General features: G+C 38.2%; 1 protein-coding gene across 15 annotated transcripts in view; it reads right to left on the bottom strand.

Moving 5' to 3' along the window:
* Positions 1-22096, bottom strand: part of Cntnap5c (contactin associated protein-like 5C) — a 648880-nt gene that overhangs the window by 274216 nt on the left and 352568 nt on the right. For all 15 annotated transcript variants that reach the window (XR_385354.3, XR_385355.3, XR_385356.3 and 12 more), the window contains one exon: positions 5019-5125. Coding sequence is in view for 11 of the 15 variants with exons in the window: in XM_006524747.3 (XP_006524810.1) it covers positions 5019-5125 (107 nt within the window). In the remaining 4 variants the exon portion in view is untranslated. The remainder of the gene's footprint in view (positions 1-5018; positions 5126-22096) is intronic.

Below are 22096 nucleotides of genomic sequence, written 5' to 3'. Positions count from 1 at the left end.
TATCTGATTTTTCATAGATGCTGAACAACAAGAGTTATCTTGTGACACCGCATACAACATGATGTGTAGCTGCTAGGCTGTGATCACTGTTTCTGGGAAAAGAAAAACATGTCAGAACAATGGAGGCTTCAGAATAGACTTGAAAGATGAGAAGAAAAGGAGGAAAATGATCAAGTCAGCATGATATTTTTACTCACTAGTAAAATGATGACTTGAATTTGATCTCAGTACACTCATCCGGAAAGGATCAAGAAACTGATTCCTATAATCTGTTCTCTGACCTATGACTTATACACACACACATACACACAACACACACACACACACACACACACACAAACACAAACACACAAAGTAAGTAAGTTAGTATGTATATAATAAGTAAATGTAACACACTAATTATTTAAAGAATTTTGAAGACTGGATTTCTCTGTGTAGCCCTGGGTTTCCTGGAAGTCACATTATTAACCAGGCTACCCTCAAATATACAGAGATCAAACTGTTTCTGCCTCTGACAGAAGAAAGTCCATGCAAAATCTGAATAGCATGGAGCTTGGTCTTCTGAAGATACAGAGAATTTCCAAGGCCTCTAGCCTAGCACCAAAGGGGAAGTACTCAATTTGTAAATGCTGGAAGTGTGGGCAGACTGAGGAGGGGCTCCACTGATTGAGAGCGACCTGCTGTGAAGGGAAACTGAAGGGGAACTATAGATTGGTTTTATTTTAATGCTGGCAACAGACTTACTGTATTTGTTTCATTATTGCTTGTCATATTATCAATCTCTTTTAGAAAGTGCAGCTCTGATGGTATTATTGAATGAGACTGTGTGAGTTTGAAAAGCTGAGATACTGGATTCTGTTTGCAACTGCACAAGCTGCAAGTGGTGGGAATCAGATAATGCTAGCAAGAAAAGACCCCATGGGAAAGATGCCTTTAAAACTGGATCTTGATGAGTTTGAGACAGATTGCAGAAAACACATGAGAGAATGGTTTTCTGTTTCCTCAACTTGAAAGTGGTGACTTCATCTTTGTCTTTGACTTGATGTAAGATCCTTATATAAAATCTGGGATTCCCAGCTCATAGGCATGCGACATAGCTGTGTGAACTTTACATTCTTTATCATTTTTATCTGTGACACATGAGTAAAGATAGGAGATACTGGTGGAATTGATACAATGCCTAAGGAATGCAAAGCCACGTTAACTATTTGGTCATGTGCAGATAGAACAGATATAGAAACAGGATGCAGTTTTAAGGGATGCTGCCACTGGTTCAGCCATTCACAATCTTCCAAGAGATCTAACCGCTGTGCCCAAAGCTAAAAGACTTCAGGGAGGTCCAAGGCTGAAGTCCTTCAAATAGGTTAAATCAATAGAATATTAGAGGTCAAATGGTAGATTATTAAAATTAGACATTTTTATATATGTTCTTATATGGGGAGTGCATGTGTGTATATGCCTATAGGGGCCAGAAACCTACTTCAGGATAATCCTTAGATGTAGTTCACCTAATTTTATGAGGTGTGTCTCTTCCTGGGCTGAAACTAAAGTAGTCTAAGCTGACTTGGTTAGTTACCTCAGGGATCTACTTCTCTGCCTTCCCTAGTTGAAACTACAAGTATACACTATTACCTCTAGCTTTTAAAAATATAGATTCTGTGCAAGGATAGTACATCATCACCTGAACCTTTGCCTCAGCCCTGGAAAATGAAACATTCTCAGAAATAGAAGAAATACATATGGACCAGGGATATAGCTTTGCAGGTAAAATACAAGCTATACAAGTCTAGGGACCCAACTCCAAATCATCACAATAAAACTCATGTGAAAATCTGAATGTGGAGGCAGACATCTAACATCCTAGCACTATTGCAGCAGAATTAGAAGCAGAGGCAGAAGAATTTCCCAAAGGTTCTGGGTCAGAGATATTGCCTAGCATAAGCAGAATAAAAGCAGAAACACTTTTGTCTCAGCAAGGTCAAAGGCAAGAACTGACTCTGCAAAGTGTTACTCTAGCCTCCACATGTGACCTGTGGCATGTGAGCATCTGAGTTAACCCTGACTCCCACCCCCGCCCTAGCTATCTATCCCACTCTCGGATATTTTTTTAAGGGGAGATACGTATGACACACAGCAAAGCAGTGGTGATATAATGTTAAAAATTAGTCAAGAAAGAAATGCAAGATACTGTCCACAGAGGAAAGAAATTTAGGGATCATGTTCACACGGGTTGTAAGCCATACTGACTGATCACCTCTTACCCTGAGAGGTGTCAGTTGGTAGATGAATACATAGAGTTTTAAAGGGCTTGGAGAAAAGGATGGTGAAACAAAGAAAAATATAGAGAAGTGAGTTTTTTTTTTTTCCTGCTTCTGGAGGTGACCTAGGCATGCACTAGCTTTGGCTAGTCTAAGAAAGTAGGCACACTGGAGCCTTTCCTCAGTGAAGTCAGATTGCAAGTCATTGAAAATCCTTATGTGACATGGAGAAGTTAGGCAAAACTTAGGTTTCATCTCTGTTCCAAGGAAAACAAAAGATAGTTCCTTTCATTCTCGGTCATGGGAAAAGTCCAATCAGATCAAAATAGTAATGAGTAGGTAGGCAAGGCAGTTGGTCAGTAAATGAAGAACAATCATTCTACTCTTCTATCAGTCATCTTAAAACAAAAGTCAATCAATCAAAAGAACAAAAACAAAATTCCCCACTATTTGTTTATTTAAGACTCCCCAAGAGCACAGGAATACAAATAATAACCTCCATTTTGATACTCAAGTGTTTAGCCGAAAGGCATGATAAGTAGTTTGATCCATTAAGTGATTCAGGCAGAAAAAGGAAAATAAAGTCACAGAGAAGAATTGTGAAGTATATACTGTTTTAAGACTTTTGGAGACTTAGAAGTATGACCTTTCAAGAGACCATGCCCTTTGATCTAGTGTCCTTTCTGAGGAGAAATGATGTAAATAATACAACTTGTGTGGTGGGAAGATGGCTCAGTTGGAAGTTGCTGTGCACAACAATGTGGCTCTAATTCTAATCCTGAGACATATGTAAAAGCAAGCTAAGAGGGTTGTGTACCTGCAATCCCAGAGCTAGGTGGTAGATAGTAACAAACCTGGGGCCTTCTTAACCAGGCAGTGCATCAAAACCTGTGTTCTAGGTTAGGGGAGAGGCCCTATCTCAGTAAAAACTAAGCAGAAAAGAAATTGAGAACAGAAATCAGCCACTGGCCTCCACACACACTGGCACAAAGGAGGACATATGCATACACATGCACACACACACATACATACTAACACACATACCACAAAATGAATTCATATCTTATGCCATGCCAAGTATCTTTGATCATTCTGCTCCAATCTCATCATGCCTCCCTTCATTATACCTCCTTCCCAGACAGTTTTACTTGTAATTTCATGTCTCCTGTATATATGACTCAATGCATCTAATGTAATATAGAACTCACAAAGGAGAGAAAATGTCTAGAAAAATGGAATACTAGACCATCCAGATAATTCAGCCACATCAGTCCTGGGTGTTTACCCAAATAACTCCAAGTCAACATCCTATAAACACTTGCACACCACTATTGTTTGCATCACCTTTCACAGTAGTTAAATCATGGAACTTTCCTAGGGCTCTGCCAGAAGAAAAATGGGTAAAGAAAATGTAGTTCATACACATGAAAAAATTATTTTCAGCCCTGAAGAAGGATGAAATTATGCTAACCACAGGAAAATGTATATATGTCCTTTCCACATGTCCCAGCCCAGTCCTCTTCTCCTGTCTCCTCACTCTTTATACCATCAGTGTTCTACTCTGGCTCCTTGGTTTTTCACAGTTTTTCCACAGGACACTATTACACTCCTGGATCCATTTCCTCCATTACTCTAAGAATCATTTTTCCTATAACTTGGACAAGATCAGCCCAAGCCTTCAATCTGAAGCTTTCCAAATGCCCACCACTGACAGGTAGTCATGAATACTTACAGCCAATATTCTGGTCTTGTAGTCTCACTTCACATGGTCTGAACACAATTTGCCTCCCTTTGGGAGGTGACACTAGAACAGTATCTGACCAAGGGGCTGCTAGCAGAAGTAATACTCATCCATATTTTCAGTGGAAGTCTTCAGATGAAACACAGGTGTGTTCCCTTCTCATGTATTTCCTTCTATTGGTCATAGCAAAAATTCAGATGACGGGATCTTTGCTATGATGAAGACAATGAGGAAGAAGGCCTGCACGTGTGTGAGGGACTTTGTAGTACAGCCATGTTGTGGGTTAACTGTGAAGGGTCTCCCATAAGTTCATGTTTGAACACTTGGAATCTGGCTTGTGGTGCTGCTTGGAAAGGCTTCTGAATCTTTAGATGGCCAAGCCTCCCTGGAGGAAGTAGGTCAGTGTGGGGTGGACTTGAAGCTGTGTAACTTTATGTCATTTTCTATTTATTCTCTGTTTCCTGAGTGTGGATACAAACGGATCTGCCAGAATTTCTGTTCTTTCTACTATGCCTCCCTGACCTGCTGCCATGACTTTTTCCCTTATGGTGCACTATATTCTTCTGGAACTCTAAACCCAAATCAACCCTTTTCTTTTAAGTTGCTTTAGTCTGAGTGTTTTTATCGTAGCAATAGGAAAATAACTAAGACAGATGTCATGTTACTTAACACTTGGACCTGTGATATATATGAGTTCCTTGTTGCAACAGGACAACTCAAGCCATCAAGACAATGTCATTTGTTACACAACTCCCCCGTGTACACATAGCACAATTCTCTCTTTCACTTTAGCATGTATCTGACTCCACTTTGTTTACTCTGGTCTCATAAACTCCACAAAGATATGTCTTGTCTCCAGGCTTTTCTCCTAACTGCTTCAGCCCTTGAGATACTGTATACAATTGGATAATTCGAGTTAAAGGAATAAACAGTTTTTATACCATGCTGAATAGTCAGGGACCCCACACCTCACTCCTGGTTTTGTGCCCACACTCTGTAGGTACAATGTGTGTACTCACAGTCATGACAGGTGGCTCCTGTGTAACCAGTGTCACTGCAGTTGCAGTAGAAGTTAGTCCAGGTTTGCGCACATTGTCCTCCATGTTCACAGTAGTTTGGCAAACACCTAATGGGAGGTAATGTAAAAATAATAAGCTGAGATGGTTGAAGCAGAGAGGCAATCAAAACTTTGCAAGCAGCAAATGATATGAAGACCACAGAGATGTGCTTGTACTTCTGGGTAGTGGTAACCTCAGAGTTGCATTCTGTTCTTAAGTAAAAGCATAAATTCTATTACACAATGGGAATGAGAATACTATTTAGTATGTTATGTTTACTGTGTCCCAAAGTTCAGAAGGGTTATAACTTTAAATTGGAAAGTACTGGGCTTATTAAGGAAATGAAAAAGTAATAGTCCTGGAGAGACTGTTTGCACTTCTTGGGGGATTTACAGGAAAGTATCTTAACTCATAGAAACAGAACGTGGTTTAAAGATTAATGCACCCCCAATTAGCATGCAAGGCAGTTCTTCCTATTTAGAAAGTGTTGAAGCCATCCTGAAGACCTTCACTGAGTTTCTGCAGGGATGGGAGGGCATTCTGGGAGTTGGACATCACAGAACCACACAGCTCTGTGGTGGGACAGTGTCACAGGTGAAGGTTATCCAGATAAATGGGAGCTCAGGAGCCTTATAGATCGGAGGTTCAATCATCAGCAGAGGTGTTGCAGCTCTCAGGGGAGATTAGCCATATTTGAGCCTCAGCCCTGCTCCTTCTTCACTTCTTCTCTGCTTCTTTTCTTCCTTGCTTCTTTCTGTCTCAGCTTCTTCCAACAAGAGAGTCACTCTAAGCAGTAAATCTCATAAAAGAGATGTATTGAAGGGAAGAATCCAGGAGGAAGAAGTGGGATGAATTCAGGGATGGCTGCCCTCTGTTCTGGGGAGTGGACAGCAAGGAACTGGACAAAAGGGGCAGTGCTTATATATAGGATCTCTGATGAGGTGGAACTTCTTGGGGGCAGAAATTTCATGAGAATTTGTGGAATTTCACATCCTGAGCTTGACAGGGGGTAGGTGGGGAGGGCTCAGGGATGAGTTTTCCTGTCCAAGGATTGAGGAGTTTTCTGCATAGAGATTGTGGGGGAGGGTAGTTGTGGGAAGGTCAAGAATTAGTATGTTTTACTGCTCAGGTATTGGTGGTTTTTTTTTTTAATTGATTGATTTATTTGTTTGTTTTCGCCTCCCATGAGTTAAGGAGTAAAGTCCTTCTTGGCCCCAGCCAGCTTTTGCTGAGGTACCATACCTGTGGGGCTGCTAAGGGGGCTGGAGAAGAGGTGCTGCCACTATAAGTAGGTACTGTCTACTGTTGTACTGTTTCACAAAGGATTTAGGCTGAGGCAGGTGCTGTCACCATGGATAGTTCAAGAGGGCCAGCTCCTGCTGAGGCTGGAAAGGCAATGCCACTCTTTGAACAGTTCCTGTATGGTTGCAGGCTGAGAAACTGTCTTGGTGCTACCATTTTGACAGGGGCTACCGTTTTGGACAGTTCCTGTGGGACATTTCCTGCAGCAGCAGTAGGCTGGGGTGGGAAGGAAGGGACTGCCACTGCTTTTTGTGGCAATGAGCTCAGAGACTACATTCACTAATTATGACAAACCAGCATGATGTCCTTTCACTAAAATCAACATAAGGCAATTCACCTCCCTACCTTCCACCCACCCCAATTCATTCCTCACACACTTTCTGGAGTAACACTGTTTCGAACATCCACTCTCAGTACCCCTCTCCTCTTTTGAATCCTACAATGACTTGCTTCTGAATGCATCCCTCCTTCATTATTATTTTTTGATACTATGGTTATAAGTGTTTGCTTACATGTTTGTATGTGTACCACATGAATGTATACCTGATGGCAGAGGAGGCCTAAAAAGACTGTTGGATCCCCTGGCAGTGAAGTTACTGACAGTTTTAAGCCAACATGTAGCTAATTCAACTCTCTAGCTCAACTTCTGACTAGCTCTTAACATGAGCTCTTTTTTTTTTTCAAGACTCACATGATGCTGCCTAGTCCATCTTCTTTTACCCTATCTGCCCATATGCATATTCAGACAGGCCACTGTTATCACATGCCTTGACAACAAGGTGTTTACTTTTAATTTTTTTTTCTTTTAAAATTATTTATTTACTTATTGAGTGTCTATAAATTTGAAGGGGGACACCTGCCATGTGGCATGTATGTGTGAAGGTCAGAGGACAATTTGAGGAAGTCAATTCTCTTCTTCTAACATGCTGTTTTCTGGAATTGAACTCATGTTGTCATTCTTGACAGTAAGCATCTTTACCACCTATTGTCTCAACAAAGCACTTGTTGCTTTAACAACAGAAAGATAAGCAAAGAAAGGTTAGCAATTTCTTGCAGTTATGATGCCAAAAATTTGCAAGTATTTGAGGCATATACTATGTAATACAATATGCCAGCATCTGTTATGGTAATGACTTCATGCATATGAAGAATGTAGAAGAGACAAGAAAAAAATATACGGCAACCTAAAACATGTAGGACAAGATTTTGGAGCAGTCCTGAGTACATTTGTACATTCAGTTTCTGTTTTTCCCCAAGACCTGTTTACACTCCCAAACTCACTCAGGACTTCTGTAATGTATGTTTTGGTCTATGATATATACCAAGAATTTTCTAGGACAATGCACATTTCACTCATATTGGTTGGACTTGAAACTCTATTACATTGACCTATCAGAAGCTTTTCTTTTATAGTAAAGCCTTTTAGGTCTGGGAAGAAATAGTTTAATCAGTAAAAGCATTTGTCTTATGAATATGAGTGCCTGAGATCAATCACCTATAATCCATGTATATGATGATCTATACTTATAATGCCAGAGCCAAGAAGATAGACATTAAGTCTCTTATTCTCATTGGCTATCTTGTTTAGCCTATTTGTTAAGTTCCAGACCTGTGAGAAAACCTGTTTCAAAATCAAGATGGATTGTGTCTGAAGAACCACACCCAAGGGTATACTTTATCCTTGTGTGCACACATGCCTATACATATATCAACACGAAAATATACATGGAGGTCTACACACACACACACAATCATGATAAAAGACCCCAAAATTACATTTTTCTTATAGTATACAATAATGTTTTAGTGCAATATTTTTAAGTCCAATTTGATTTGGAAATGAGAAGGCTTGGAACAAGCTATCCGAAATATTAATCCTTTGAATACATCTATGTTTTTTCAAGATAATATATATATATATATATATACATACATTTTATATATATATATATATATATTATCATGCATGTACATCTGTACACCAGAAGATGGTATTAGATAGTCTTGAGCTGCCATGTGGGTGCTGGGAACTGAACTGAAGACCTTTGGAAGATCAGTGAGTGCTCTTCACCACGGAGCTATCTCTCCATCACCAATTATATCTTTAATAACTCTCCAACATCTCTTACACTAGTATTAATAAACTCAATTTAATACTGAAAAGGTAGGCTACAAATTTTGTGTCTATGGTCACTGAAAGAATCAATGTATTTCTGAGAGGGAAAAAGTACATTTGGGAAATGGAAAAATCTAATGTTCCTAGAAAAAGCAGGAAAATGAGTGAAAACATACAAGGCTACCTGACAGCAAAGTGCACTTGGGACCAGAACACAGAGATTAGAAAAAGGTCATCTCAACACACACTTGATATAAGATTTATATGTCTAATTTGCTTATTTTAAAAGGTTATTTAATGATCATGATTTCCAGATTCTATAGTCAGATCATTTTAACTGTTGTTTTGTTTCTTTACATTGCTCTGGTTGGTGCAAATTGATTATTTTAGAACCAAACACAGGAAAATATCACAGAGCTATAAAAGGGAAGAAAAACTGTGTGTGGTTACTAATGGTCTTAGGCATAAAGTTATCAGTACAAATGACAGCTCAGTGGATAAAACACTAGCTGCACATTTATGAGGATTAGAGTTTGTATCCCTGTCACCTGTCATGTTCCAGGAAAGCAAGACAAACACTTGTGTGGGCAGAGGAAATCCCCATGGTAAGCTGTGTAGTGAAAAACAAAATCCATTCACTTTAGTGTTAAGTGGGAAACTTTGACTCTGAATACAAGATCGAAAACAATTAAGGAAAATATCCTATATGAGCCTCTGATTTCCAAATTCACAGGTGAAAAAAAAGTGAACACACAGACATCAATGGCAAAAGCTCCCTCCACCAATTGTTGTAAAAGTTATGGACAGATGTGACTGCTCAGGGCACAGTGTTTCAATATAAAAGTATCAACTCTTCAGGGATAACCAAAATCCAAGATAAGCTAACACAGGGGGTATCTCAAATGAAAAGCATGACAGATACAACACCAGATATCCTCTCTGTGTAATTTTGTAGTACACAAGAGGACAGAAAGAGTTCCAAAAAACAAACAAACAAACAAAAAATATTAGATATGGAAGAAAATAATATCCATAAAAAGAAAACTATAACTCCAACAATGGCTTTCTCATTTAAAACTGGATCCAGGGAGCTGGCTCTGTCATTAGCAGTGTATGTATAAAAGCCAGATGTTGAGTCCTAGAACCAAGATAAAAAGGCAAGACATGATCACATATACCTATAGTCTTACCTCTTGGGAGGTAGGGACAAGCAGTTTCCTGGCACTCACTGCCCTAACAGCAACATAGACCCCTTTTTTGTTTCCAGAGCCATAGAACTATAAAATTTAGCAAAGGAAGCAATACTGTTAACTTACAGGATTGTGAGTAATGCTTTAAGCAAGTCCTTTGGCAACGATAAATGTCATTAATGTCAATAGCACCTGTGCTCATGCAACAGCAACAAACCTTTCTTTTGTTCTTGTTTTTGTTGTTGTTTTGTTTTGTTTTTGGTTTGGGGTTTTTTGTCCTTTGTTTTTTTTTGTTTGTTTGTTTGTTTTTTGGTTTTTTTTTTTTGTTTTTGTTTTTGAAATTTAAAGAAAAAAGTTATTGAAGATCTGAAAAACAATTCCTATGAGACCGAGTTTGCTAAGTAGATCAAGCTCAATTCAGCAAGTTTTTCTGGTCTCTGAATGTCTTTTCAGGAGGCCTGCTATGAAGAGAATGAGGGAAATCCTTTCCCAGGTCACTGATGGTATTGTATCATGTTCAAGCTTTCAACATTCAACAAGTTACATATATTCCGTATGCATGTAAGTGCTTTATTAAAAATAAAATCTGGATTCTTGACCCACCCTTCTGTGAACCTTCATCAGACCTGTGGATCCTGAACCTTACAGGTAATCTTTCTTTCCCCCACCTATCTTCCCTGATCAATGAGTACTCTGGTCATGTCAAGATGTCCTGAGCATCCTGCTAGCCCAGGTAGACAACTAGTCTCCCTCCACCCACCTCTCTGCTCACCTTCATCTGATCTACAGCTCCTGAACCATAAAGACCTGAAGATCCTGAACCATACATAACTGCAGATCTGGAATCATACAACCCAAGGATACCCATCAGAATTCTGCCACACCAAGGCTATCAAGGTGAATTTCCCTCCCACTAACTTCTAAAACAGCATCATACAGGGACCAAAGACCCCCAGATGACTGAAGTCCTTGAAAAATCACATTCAACAAAAAACACAAATCAAAACAAATTAAAACAAAACAAAACAAAAACAGGGCATATGATATCTTCAGAGCACAGCTACCTTCCTAAAGCAAGCCCTGGATATCCTAATACAACAGAGACACATGAAAATGACATTACATCTAATCCTATAAATATGATAGAGGCCTATAATGAGAAAATGAATAAATTCCTTAAAGAAATATAGGAAAATAGAATCAAACAGATAGAGGTCTTCAAAGAGCAAAGAAATAAATCCCGTAAAGACATACATGAAAATAAAACTAAACAGGAGAAGGAAATAAATAAAAGTCTAAGACTTGAAAATGGAAATAGAATCAAAAACAAAAAACAAAAAATACAAACTGACAGAATTCTGGAGATGGAAAACCTAGGATGAGGAAACAGGAACAACAAATAATAGCATCACCAACATAATACAGGAGATGAAGAAGACAATCTCAGCTATAGAAGATACAATAGAAGAAAATGATATATTAGTCAAAGAAAATGTTAAATCTAAAAAAAAAAAAGTTCTTATACAAAACATCCAGGAAATCTGGGATATCATGAAAAGACCTAACTTAAGAACAATAAGAACAGAAAAGGGTGAAGATATCCAGATCCAAGGACCAGAAAGACCAGAAAATATTTTCAATAAAATCATAGAAGAAAACTTTCCCAACTGAAAGAAAGAGATGGCTATAAACATAAAAGAAGCTTATAGAACACCAATTAGACTGTATCAGAAAAGAAAATACTCCCAACACATAATAACCAAAACAAAAAAATCTACAAAACAAAGATTATTATAAGCATCAAGAGAAAAGAGCAGGTAACATACATATGCAAACATATCAGAGTTGCACTCAACTTCTCAAAAGAGACGCTATATGTCAGAAGCTCCAGGACCAATATTTTGCAAGGTTGCCAACCTACTACTGCACCCAGCAAAATTATCAACCAACACAGATAAATAAACAAGATATTCCAAGGCAAATACAAATTAAAATATAAAAATCTATCCATAAATGAAGTCCTACTGAAAATACTGGAAAGACAACTTCAACCAGAGAAGGATAACTACAAGAAAACACAGGAAATTAGTTAAATTAATTAATTTAATTAAATTAATTAGTTAGATTAAAACATACACACACAAAACAACCACAGAACAACATTAAAATAACAGAAAATAACAATTGCTGGTCATTAATATCTCTCAACATTAATGGTCTCAATTCCCCCAATAAAAAAGACATGGTAACTGAATGGATACAAGCACAGGATCCATCATTCTGCTTCCTACAAGAAACATACCTCAGCAATAATGATAAACAACACCTCAGAGTAAAAGGTTGGGAAAAATTTTCAAGATAACAGACTCAAGAAGCAAGTTGGAGTAGTCATTCTGATATCTAATAAAATAAACTTTCAACAAAAATTACTCAAAAGAGGCAGGAAAGGGTACTTCATACTCATCAGAGGAATAATCTACCAAGATGATATATTAATTTCGAACATCTATGCTCCAAACACAAGGATGCAAACATGTGCAAAAGAAACATTGCTAAAGGTTAAATAGAGCATCAAACCAGTTTGCAGCCTCCTAGGAGGAACAACAATATGAACTAAACAGTAATCCCAGAGTTTAGTCCTTGGGACTAAACCACCAACCAAAGAAAACATATGGAGGGACTCGTGACTCTAGCTGCATATGTAGCAGAGGATGGCCTAGTCGGTCAACAATAGGAGGAGAGACCCTTGGTCCTGTGAAGGTTCTATACTCCAGTATAGGGAAATGCCTGGGTCAGGGAGATGGAGTGGGTGGGTTAGAGAGCAGGAGGAGGGAGGGAGAGGATAGGGGATTTTCTTCCGAGGTAAAACTAGGAAATGTAAATGAACAAAATATCTAATTAAAAAAAAAAGAATTGTTTTTGCTTTTCTGGGTTTTTTGCCTTTCCTGATGAATTTGAGAATTGCTCTTACTGAGGCTATGTAGCACTCACAAAAAGGGACCTAGCATGACTGCACTCTGGAACCCAACAAGCAGGTGAAAGAGTCAGATGCAGGTATTTGTACTCAAACAATGGACAGAAGCAGTTTACTCCTGTTGTTGAATTAGGGAAAATCTGAAAGAAACTGAGGAGAAGGGTGATCCTGTAGAAGGACCAGCAGTCTCAATTAATCTGGACCCCTGAGATCTCTCAAACACTGGACCATAAAATAGGCAGCATACACCAGCTGATATGAGACACCTAACACACATAAAGCAGAGGACTTCCAGGTCTGTGTTCATTCTGAGATGATGCAACTAAACCTCAAGTGACTGAAGGCCCCAGGGAGTTGAGAGATCAGGTTGGATGGTTGAAAAGAGGTATGTGATGTAAAACATATGGAGCATGGATGGGGGAATAAAATATGGAGTGTAAAAAATAACTTAATTAATTAAACAAAAGAAATGTTCCAAATCCTTAGTCATCAGGAAAATGCAAATCAAAACAGAGTCCATCTTACACTAGTTGAATGGTTAAGGAAAAAAAAAAAACTCAAATGATAGCTCATGATGTGAAGCGAGAATGTGAAGCAAGAACACTCCTTTGCTGGTGGGAGTAGAAACTTGTACAACCACTTTGGAACTCAACTCGTTGGTGTCTCAGAAAACTGGGAGTAGTTCTCCCTTAAGACTCATCTAGAGTCAAGAGCTCTGGGGTACTGGTTAGTTCATAATGTTGTTCCACCAATAGGGTTGCAGATCTCTTTAGCTCCTTGGATACTTTCTCTAGCTCCTCCATTGGGGGCCCTGTGATCCATCCAATAGTTGACTGTGAGCATCCACTTCTGTGTTTGCTAGGCCTCTAGCTGCATATGTATCAAAAGATGGCCTAGTCGGTCATCAATGGAAAGAGAGGCCCATTGGTCAGGCAAACTTTATATGCCCCAGTACAGGGGAACGCCAGGGCCAAAAAATGGGAATGGGTGGGTAGGGCAATGGGGGGGGGGACTTTTGGGATAGCATTGGAAATGTAATTGAGGAAAATACGTAATAAAATAAATAAATTAATTTAAAAAAAAGACTCATCTATACCAATCTTAGGCATATACCCAAAAGATGCTACAATATCCCTCAAAGACACTTACTCAACAATGTTCATACAGCTTTATTTGTAAGAGTCAGAAACTGGAAACAACCTAGATGCCCCTCAACTGAAGAATGACAAAAGAAAATGTGGTCAATCTATACAATGGAATACTACTGAGCTATAAAAAAAAAAGTAAAATACATCATGAACTTTGCAGCCAAGTGGATGGATATTGAAAACATCTTCCTGAGTGTGAGGTGACCCAGTCCCAAAAGGACATGCATAATATGCTTCCACTTATAAGTGGATATTAGCCATAAACTGCAGGATGTCCATGCTATACTCAACAGACCTAAAAGGACTGGACAGAAAGGAGGGTACAAGAAAGGATGATTAAGTCTTACTTAGAAGGGGGAATAGAGTGGTCATGGGAGGCTAATAGAGGAAGTGAACTGGGTGGGAGAAGGGATCTGGAGGGGAGTATGGAGGTTCTTAGTTGTCTATGGGGAGGGGCAGCCAAGATGGCCAGATGACCATGAGAATGAATCTAAATCTGCAACTGATGGAAGGAGGGTGTGTGGGGCATCTGCAGGGAAAGACAGGGACCTGGGATAGGGAAGTTGCCCAAGAATCAATGGGAATATGCTTAGCTGTGACTCAAAGCATTGGGGAGATGGAGCCTGGAAAGGCTTTGTGCTATCGCCAGGCAGTAACCCCAGTGGAGCAACAGGGACACAAACCCACCCAATAGCTTTTGACCCAAAACTTATCATGCCTATAAAAAAAGCAGAGATTGGGGATAGAGCAGAAACTGAGGGAAAAGTCAATCAACTAGGAACCAACTATGGTCCATTCTATGGGCAAGTGTAAATCCCTGATGCTATTAATGATAATCTGTTATGCTTCCAGACTGGAGACTAGCATGGCTGTCCTCTGAGAGGTCATACCCACTAATTGACTCAGACAGAGACATATATCCACAGCCAACAGTGAATGGAGCTTGGAGACTCTTATGGAAGAATATGAGGAAAACTTGCCAACCCCAAAGGCATAGGAACTTCCACAAAAAGACCAACAGAATCAACTAACATGGATACTTGGGCTCTCGGAGTCTGAAGCACTAACCAAAGAGCATACATAGACTGGACCTAAGCCAACATGCATGTATATAACAGATGTGCAGCTTGGTATTTATGTAGGTCCTAAACAACTGCAGGTGGCTATCCCAAAATCTGTTGCCTGTACAGGGGATATATTCTTCTAGCTGGGCTGCCTTATCTTGCCTCAGTGAGTGAGAAAGTACCCACACCTAGCCTTACAGACACTTGAAATGCCAGGGTGGGGGAAAGCCTAGGGGAGCCAAGCCCCACCTGCTCAGAGGAAAAGAAGAATATAGATGGAGGAAGGATTATAGGAGCACATGACCAGGAGGTGTGTAGTAAAAATAAATAAATAGATAGATAGATAGATAGATAGATAGATAGATAGATAGATAGATAGAAATTCTGACTTATTATCAAAATTCAAATAATCAAAACATAGTATTAATGTTTGCAGTTGAATATCTGTAACTCACTAAGTCCCCCCAAATGAGTCTCTCTGGGACAGAAGCTTATTGTGATATATTCTGCAACACTCTGGAAATAAATAGAGTTATTAAAGTCTTAAAGCAAGCATACATTTTAATTAAACATACTTGCAATGGATTATAGTAAAATCAATATCAGCTGAGAAGGTCAGGAGGAACAGTATTAGGGCCTTAAACTGCCACCAAATTAATAAGCTTAATAATCCTTAAAAGTGTTTCAATTTACCTACTTTATACCTCAAGTGTAACAAGGAATATACAATATTTTCCCCTAGAAATTCCACATTTCTAAAATAAAAATAAGACCATTCTCTTATATCAAGATGCTAATCACACTTTGAAAACATTAAAAAATTGGTTTCCATTTATAATTCTTGAGATTTTGTCATTGTTTGTATTCTTATACATTTAAATTTAATATGTGTATGACAAGTGACTTAAACATTAAATGATCACTGAAGTTGTATAATTATCTTCTGAATTTGAAGATTCAATCACATATACATTACATTAATGAAATCAATTGATATATTCAGATAGTAAATAGAGTATAGTTTAAATGTGGTTTGAAATATCCAAAGTTGTGTACTTAAATGAGACATTAAAGACTTCTAAAGTTCCATTAGTCCTGATTAAGAGAACTTACAAGACTTATGAATATATTTATCTTTGTGGGTATACAATTTGAATTTGTAAAAAAAAAATGAGGCTTTGTATTTGTGGTTTACATGAAATTAAACTTTACCTTGTATTTTGGTGGGTTGTCTTGCAAGTATGTGAGTGTGGGAGAGGTGTATATGTGCATGGTTGTATGTGCATCAATGTAAGCATTAAGGAGCTATATGCATATGTAATGTGTGCGTATGTATATGAGTGTGGGGAAGATGAATATGCACTTATGTGTGCATGTATATATGTGCATGTATATGAGTGTGATCAAGGTATATGTGCATGTATGTGTGTGAGGTTTTACATGCATGAGTATGGGTATAGGGGATGTATATATGCACATGCAGTGTCTGTGCAAGTGTGTGTATGTATATGAGTGTGGTGGAGGTATATGTGTACATATCTGTACATATTTGTATGTGCATGCATGTGAATTGTGTGGGGTGTATGGGCATATGTGCGCATGTGTTTTCTTCAGACACCATCTATCCTGTTAGTTTTTCATATGTTGTTAGTTTATAATTATTTAATATTATTTATTTTACTCTCTACCTCTACAGGTGTATGCCAAATAGCTAGGCTGGCCATCCAGTCAGCCCCACTGATCAATCTAGCTTGTCTCCCAAGAGGGCATTTACTTACAAGGCACCAAATCTGGCATCTTTGCATATGGATTCTATGTATTAAATTCAGGTGTCAGTACTTGCAAGGCAAGCACATTATCAACTGAGCCAGCTCTCAGTATGACTATTTGTTCCAGAAAGAAAACTATCTGTATGTTATGGTCAGATATCAAATAAAATTGTAAAAATTTGTGTGTATTGGTTTTTGCTTTTATATGAGTACAAATGGTATGTGTGCTTGAGGGCATGAGTACATGTGTGTATGTGTACATGCATGTGAAGGCCAGAGGTTAACCTCTGCTGTTTTTTTTTTCTTTCAATGTTTGCACCTGTAATGATTCAGAGTCTCTCATTGAACCCAGAATTGGCTGATGCTGATAGGCCACCTAGGCATTGTTCTCCATGTATCCCCTGTTCCTTCTTCTCATATGCTGGTATCATATGTGATCTGTCATCCCCAACCAGCAATGACATGGGTGTAGGGGATACTCATCCTTGTGTGGCTAGAGCTTTATGCATTGAGTAAGCTTTCCAGGCATGTGCATACATTTTTCATTTTGTTATCAGATAATAGTAGAGAGAAACATGTTCATGTAGAAAATAGTTTCAGCTGGGGAGACAGAACCAAACTAAGACGGGAGGGAGTGCTGGCATAGTGCCTGAACAGAAGGACATTGAAACAGGACGACAATCAGCACTTCAATGGACCTGCCATGTAAAATACAGGGTCATTGTCATGGCTCAGTTCCCACAGCAAACACAGACATTATAGTAGAGGTTCCTTAATATAAAATCCCCAAGGCCTAGTGAGCCCCCTCATTTTTACCTAGAATAGAGCAGGCATTCTTATCCACTTTGCTTCCTTCAATGACTTCTAGAAGTAATATTAAAAAGATAAGGTCTGTGTTCCTCTGAAATGAAGCCTTCCTGGTAATACACTCTTAATGATTACCATTCATTATGGTCCTCTATTGATCTGTGAAAATTTTAAAAGTCACTGTGCACCATTCTCAGTAAAGTTCATTGTCTTCACTCTTCCCCAATATCCCCATCCCCTGCTTTCATTTGTCTAATACCTGGTGCCTGCCTTCTATACTTATTGATATTTGGCAAAACAAAAAACAAAAACAAACCCAAAAACCTCAAATATATATACATCTTGCCTTCAATTTAAACCTGAACCTCATGTAAAGAGTTTGAAGACAGTCTTGGAAAATAGAGGGTAACTGGACCAATCTCTTCCTCCAATATTGCCAAATTGAGCATATTTCATTTATCTGCTGTCATTATTACTTGTTGATCTCATTGACCTATTAAGGATGGGTAGCTACACCTGGCTTGCTATTTGGCCATTAGGTTCAAGCTCTGACTCTAATAACTCCAATAACATTTGCTGTTAATGGTTCCATACACAGGCAGCTAACAGCACTATGGGCTCATGATTTTGTATATGCCTTTAGAATAGATTCTGATCATTATTTGAACTAAAATATGTGCTCATTATATGTGAAGTTTATGGCAAAAATAAAGGTGGATGTTTTAGGCTTTGCCATATTAGAGATTCTGCCCATGGTCTAGTATGTCTTAAGGAGACAGTTCTTAAGTATGACACACACACATGGAAAGAACAACATCAAATCTTCCTTCACATGATTATAATGTTTTGCCTTTAGACTTGTTTAGATACTTCAGCATTTAATAGTGTGAAAATTTTGGTCTAATATGTCTCATATTAATTAGTTTAGGTGAAAATTTTCAAACTCCCAATTTAAGCCCTAACAATGAAAATAGTAATGTGTTTACATAATTCAAATGTGGGATAGATAACTCTGCAGCAGGAGAACAGATTATACACACACATACATATATACATACCCACATGCACACAGAGAGAGAGAGGGGGGGGAGGGAGCTTTCATGACTTTTGATTTTTTTTTTCTGTTCACTTTACTGCTTTCCAGTCTCTTGCATGGATGTCTTTCTCACTTTTTTATTGCTGTAATTAGATATCATGACCTAGGCAACTTACTTAAGAAAAAGTTTATATGGAGCTTAAAGTTTCTGAGGATGAGCCCATGACTATCAGGTTGAGGACCAGGGCATGTGGCAGGCAGACATGGCACTGGACAAGGAACTCAGAACTTACATGTTGAGCTTACATGCAGTACAACCACAAGTCAGAGTGGGAGGATGGCAGAGAGGGCTAACTGGGAATGACTTGGGGTTTTAAAAATCTCAAAATCCACCTCCAGTGATATACCTCCTCCAGTTAAAAAAAAAAAAATCTAATTGTTCCCAAAGATATTCATCATCTGGTGGCTAAATGTTCAAACACCTGAGCCTATAAAAGCCATTATTATTCAAACTACCACAGTGAACAATACGCTACATAATAAATATAGAGTCGGCCAAAGCTGACCATGTGCCACAGCTCTTCATGCCCAAATTTCTCACTGTAAACCTGGTCTCCAAGGAATGCTGACACAAGCTTACAAGAAGGACGAGTCACAGTCTGAGACAGCAAGACCAACTAACAATAGAGCTAACCAGATGGAGAGAGGCAAGCACAAGGCCACTTGGCAATATCAGAACCCAGTTCTCCCAAACAGCAAGCCCTAGATAATCCAATACATTGGAAAAGCAAGATTTAAAATCACATCTCATGATGCTAATAGAGACTTTAAGAAGACATAACTCCCTTAAAGAAATACAGGAAAACACAGGTAAGCAGGTACAATCCCTTAAAGAGGAAACAAACAAACAAAAATCCCTTAAAGAATTATAGGAAAACACAAACAAACTGGGGAAGCAATTGATCAAAACCATCCAGGATCTAAAAGTGGAAATAAAAACAATAAAGAAATCAAAAAGGGAGACAACTCTGGAGATAGAAAACCTCGGAAAGTGATCAGGAGTCATAGATGCAAGTATCACCAACAGAATACCAGAGATAGAAGAGAGAATCTCAGGTGCAGAAGATACCATAGAAAACAATGACACAACAGTCAAAGAAAATGTAAAATGAAAAAAAGATCCTAACCCAAAACATCCAGGAAATCTAGGATACAATGAGAAGACTAAACTTAAGGATAACAGGTATAGAAGAGAGTGAAGATTCCCAACTTAAAGGGTCAGGAAATATCTTCAACAAAATTTTAGAAGAAAACTTCCTTATCCTAGAGAAAGAGATGCCAATAAACATATAAGAAGTCTAAAAAAATTCCAAATAGATTGAACCAGAAAAGAAATTCCTCCTGTCACATAATAGCCAAAACACAAAATGCACAAAATAAATAATGAATATTGAAAGCAGTAAGGGAAAAAGGTATAAAGGAAGAACATATAATGGCAGACTTGTCAGAATTACATCAGACCTCTCACCAGAGACTATGAAAGCTAGAAGATCCTGTGCAGATGTCATAGAGACATCTATGACACAAATGCCAGTCCAGGCTACTCTACCCAGCAAAACTCTTGATTATCATAGATGGAGAAACCAAGCTATTCCATGACAATACCAAATTTACACAATATCTTTCCACAAATTCAACCCAACAAAGAATAATACATGGAAAACTCCAACACAAGGAAGGAACCTATACACCTGAAAAAGCAAGAAAGTAATCCTCTTTAAACAACCACAAAAGAAGATAAGCGCACAAACATAATTCCACCTCTAACAACAAAAATAACTGGAAGCAACAATCATTATTCCTTAATATCTCTTAATATCAATGGAGTCAATTCCCCAATGAAAAAACATAGACTAACAGATTAGATACATAAACAGGATCCAGCATTTTGCTGCATACAGGAAACACACCTCAATGACAAAGACAGACCCTACATCAGAGTTAAAGGATGAACATTTATTTTAAGAAAATGGTACCAAGAACCAAGCTGGAATAGGCATTCTAATAAAGTCGACTTTCAACCAAAAATTATCAAAACGGTAAGGAAGGACACTTCATACTTGTCAAAAGAAAAAAATCTAGCAAGATAAACTCTCAATTCTGAACAACTATGCTCCAAATGCAAGGGTACCTGCATTCATAAAAGAAACTCTACTAAAGCTCAAAGTACACATTACACCTCACACAATAATAGTGGAAAACACCTCACTCTTTGCAATGGACAGATCTTGGAAACAGAAACTAAACATAGTGAAACTATCCAAAGTAATGAGTCAAATGGATCTAACAGATATCTATATAACACTTCATCTGAAAAAAACAAAAAAACAAAAAGAATATACCTTCTTCTTATCACCTCATGGTACCTTCTCCAAAACTGATCATACAATAGATCACAAAACAGGCCTCAGCAGATAGAAGAAGACTAGAATAATCCTGTGCATCCTTTCAGATCACAACAGACTAAGATTGGTCTTTAATAACAACAGAAAACCCGCATACACATGGAAGCTGAACAATGCTATACTCAGTGATAACTTGGTCAAGGAAGAAATAAAGAAATTAAAGACTTTTTAGAAATTTAATGAAAATGAAAGCACATCATACTAAAATTTATAGGGCATAATGAAAGCAGTGCTAAAAGGAAAATTTGTAGCTCTAAGTGCCTCCAAAAAGACACTGGAGAGAGCATACACTAGCAGCTTGACAGCATACCTGAAAACCCAAGAACAAAAAGAAGCAAATATACCCAAGAGAAGTAGGTAGCAGGAAATAATCAAACTCAGTACTGAAATCAACCAAGTAGAAAAAAAAAAAAAAGAACTATGTAATGAATCAATAAAACCAGGAGCTGGTTCTTTGAGAAAATCAACAAGATAGATAAACCCTTAGCCAGACTAACCAAAGTGCACAGAAACAAACACAGAAACATCAAAATCAGAAATTAAAAGGGAGACAAAAACAGAAACTGAGGAAATTTAAAAAATCCTCAGATCCTCAACAAAACTGGAAACTCTGGAATAGACAGTTTTCTAGACAGACATCAGGTACCAAATTTAAATCAGGATAAGATAAACCATCTAAAATGTCTCATAACCCCCAATGAAATAGCAGCAGTCATTAAAAGTCTCCCAACCAAAAAATGCCCAGGGAAGAGTGTTTTATTGCAGAATTCTATCAGACCTTCCAAGAAGAACCCCAGGATACAAAAAACTATTCTCAACAATAAAAACCTTCTGGGGGAAATTACCATCCCTGACCTCAAGCTGTACTACTGAGCAATAGTGATAAAACCTGCATGGTATTGATGCAGTGATAGGAAGGTAGATTAGTGTAATAGAACTGAAGACCCAGAAATGAACCAAATGTGATCTTTAACAAAGAAGCTAAAACCATCCAGTGGATAAATGACAGCATTTTCAACAAATAGTACCTGTTCATCTGGTGTTTAACATGTAGAAAAATGCAAATTTAATCCATTTTTTCTACTTATACAAAGCTCAAGTCCAAGTGGATCAAGGACCTCCACATAAAACCAGATAGACTAAGTCTAATAGAAGAGAATTGGGGAAA

Source organism: Mus musculus, chromosome 17, assembly GCF_000001635.26.
Source record: "Mus musculus strain C57BL/6J chromosome 17, GRCm38.p6 C57BL/6J".
Taxonomy (NCBI): domain Eukaryota; kingdom Metazoa; phylum Chordata; class Mammalia; order Rodentia; family Muridae; genus Mus; species Mus musculus.
This window is presented reverse-complemented; position numbering and strand designations above follow the sequence as displayed.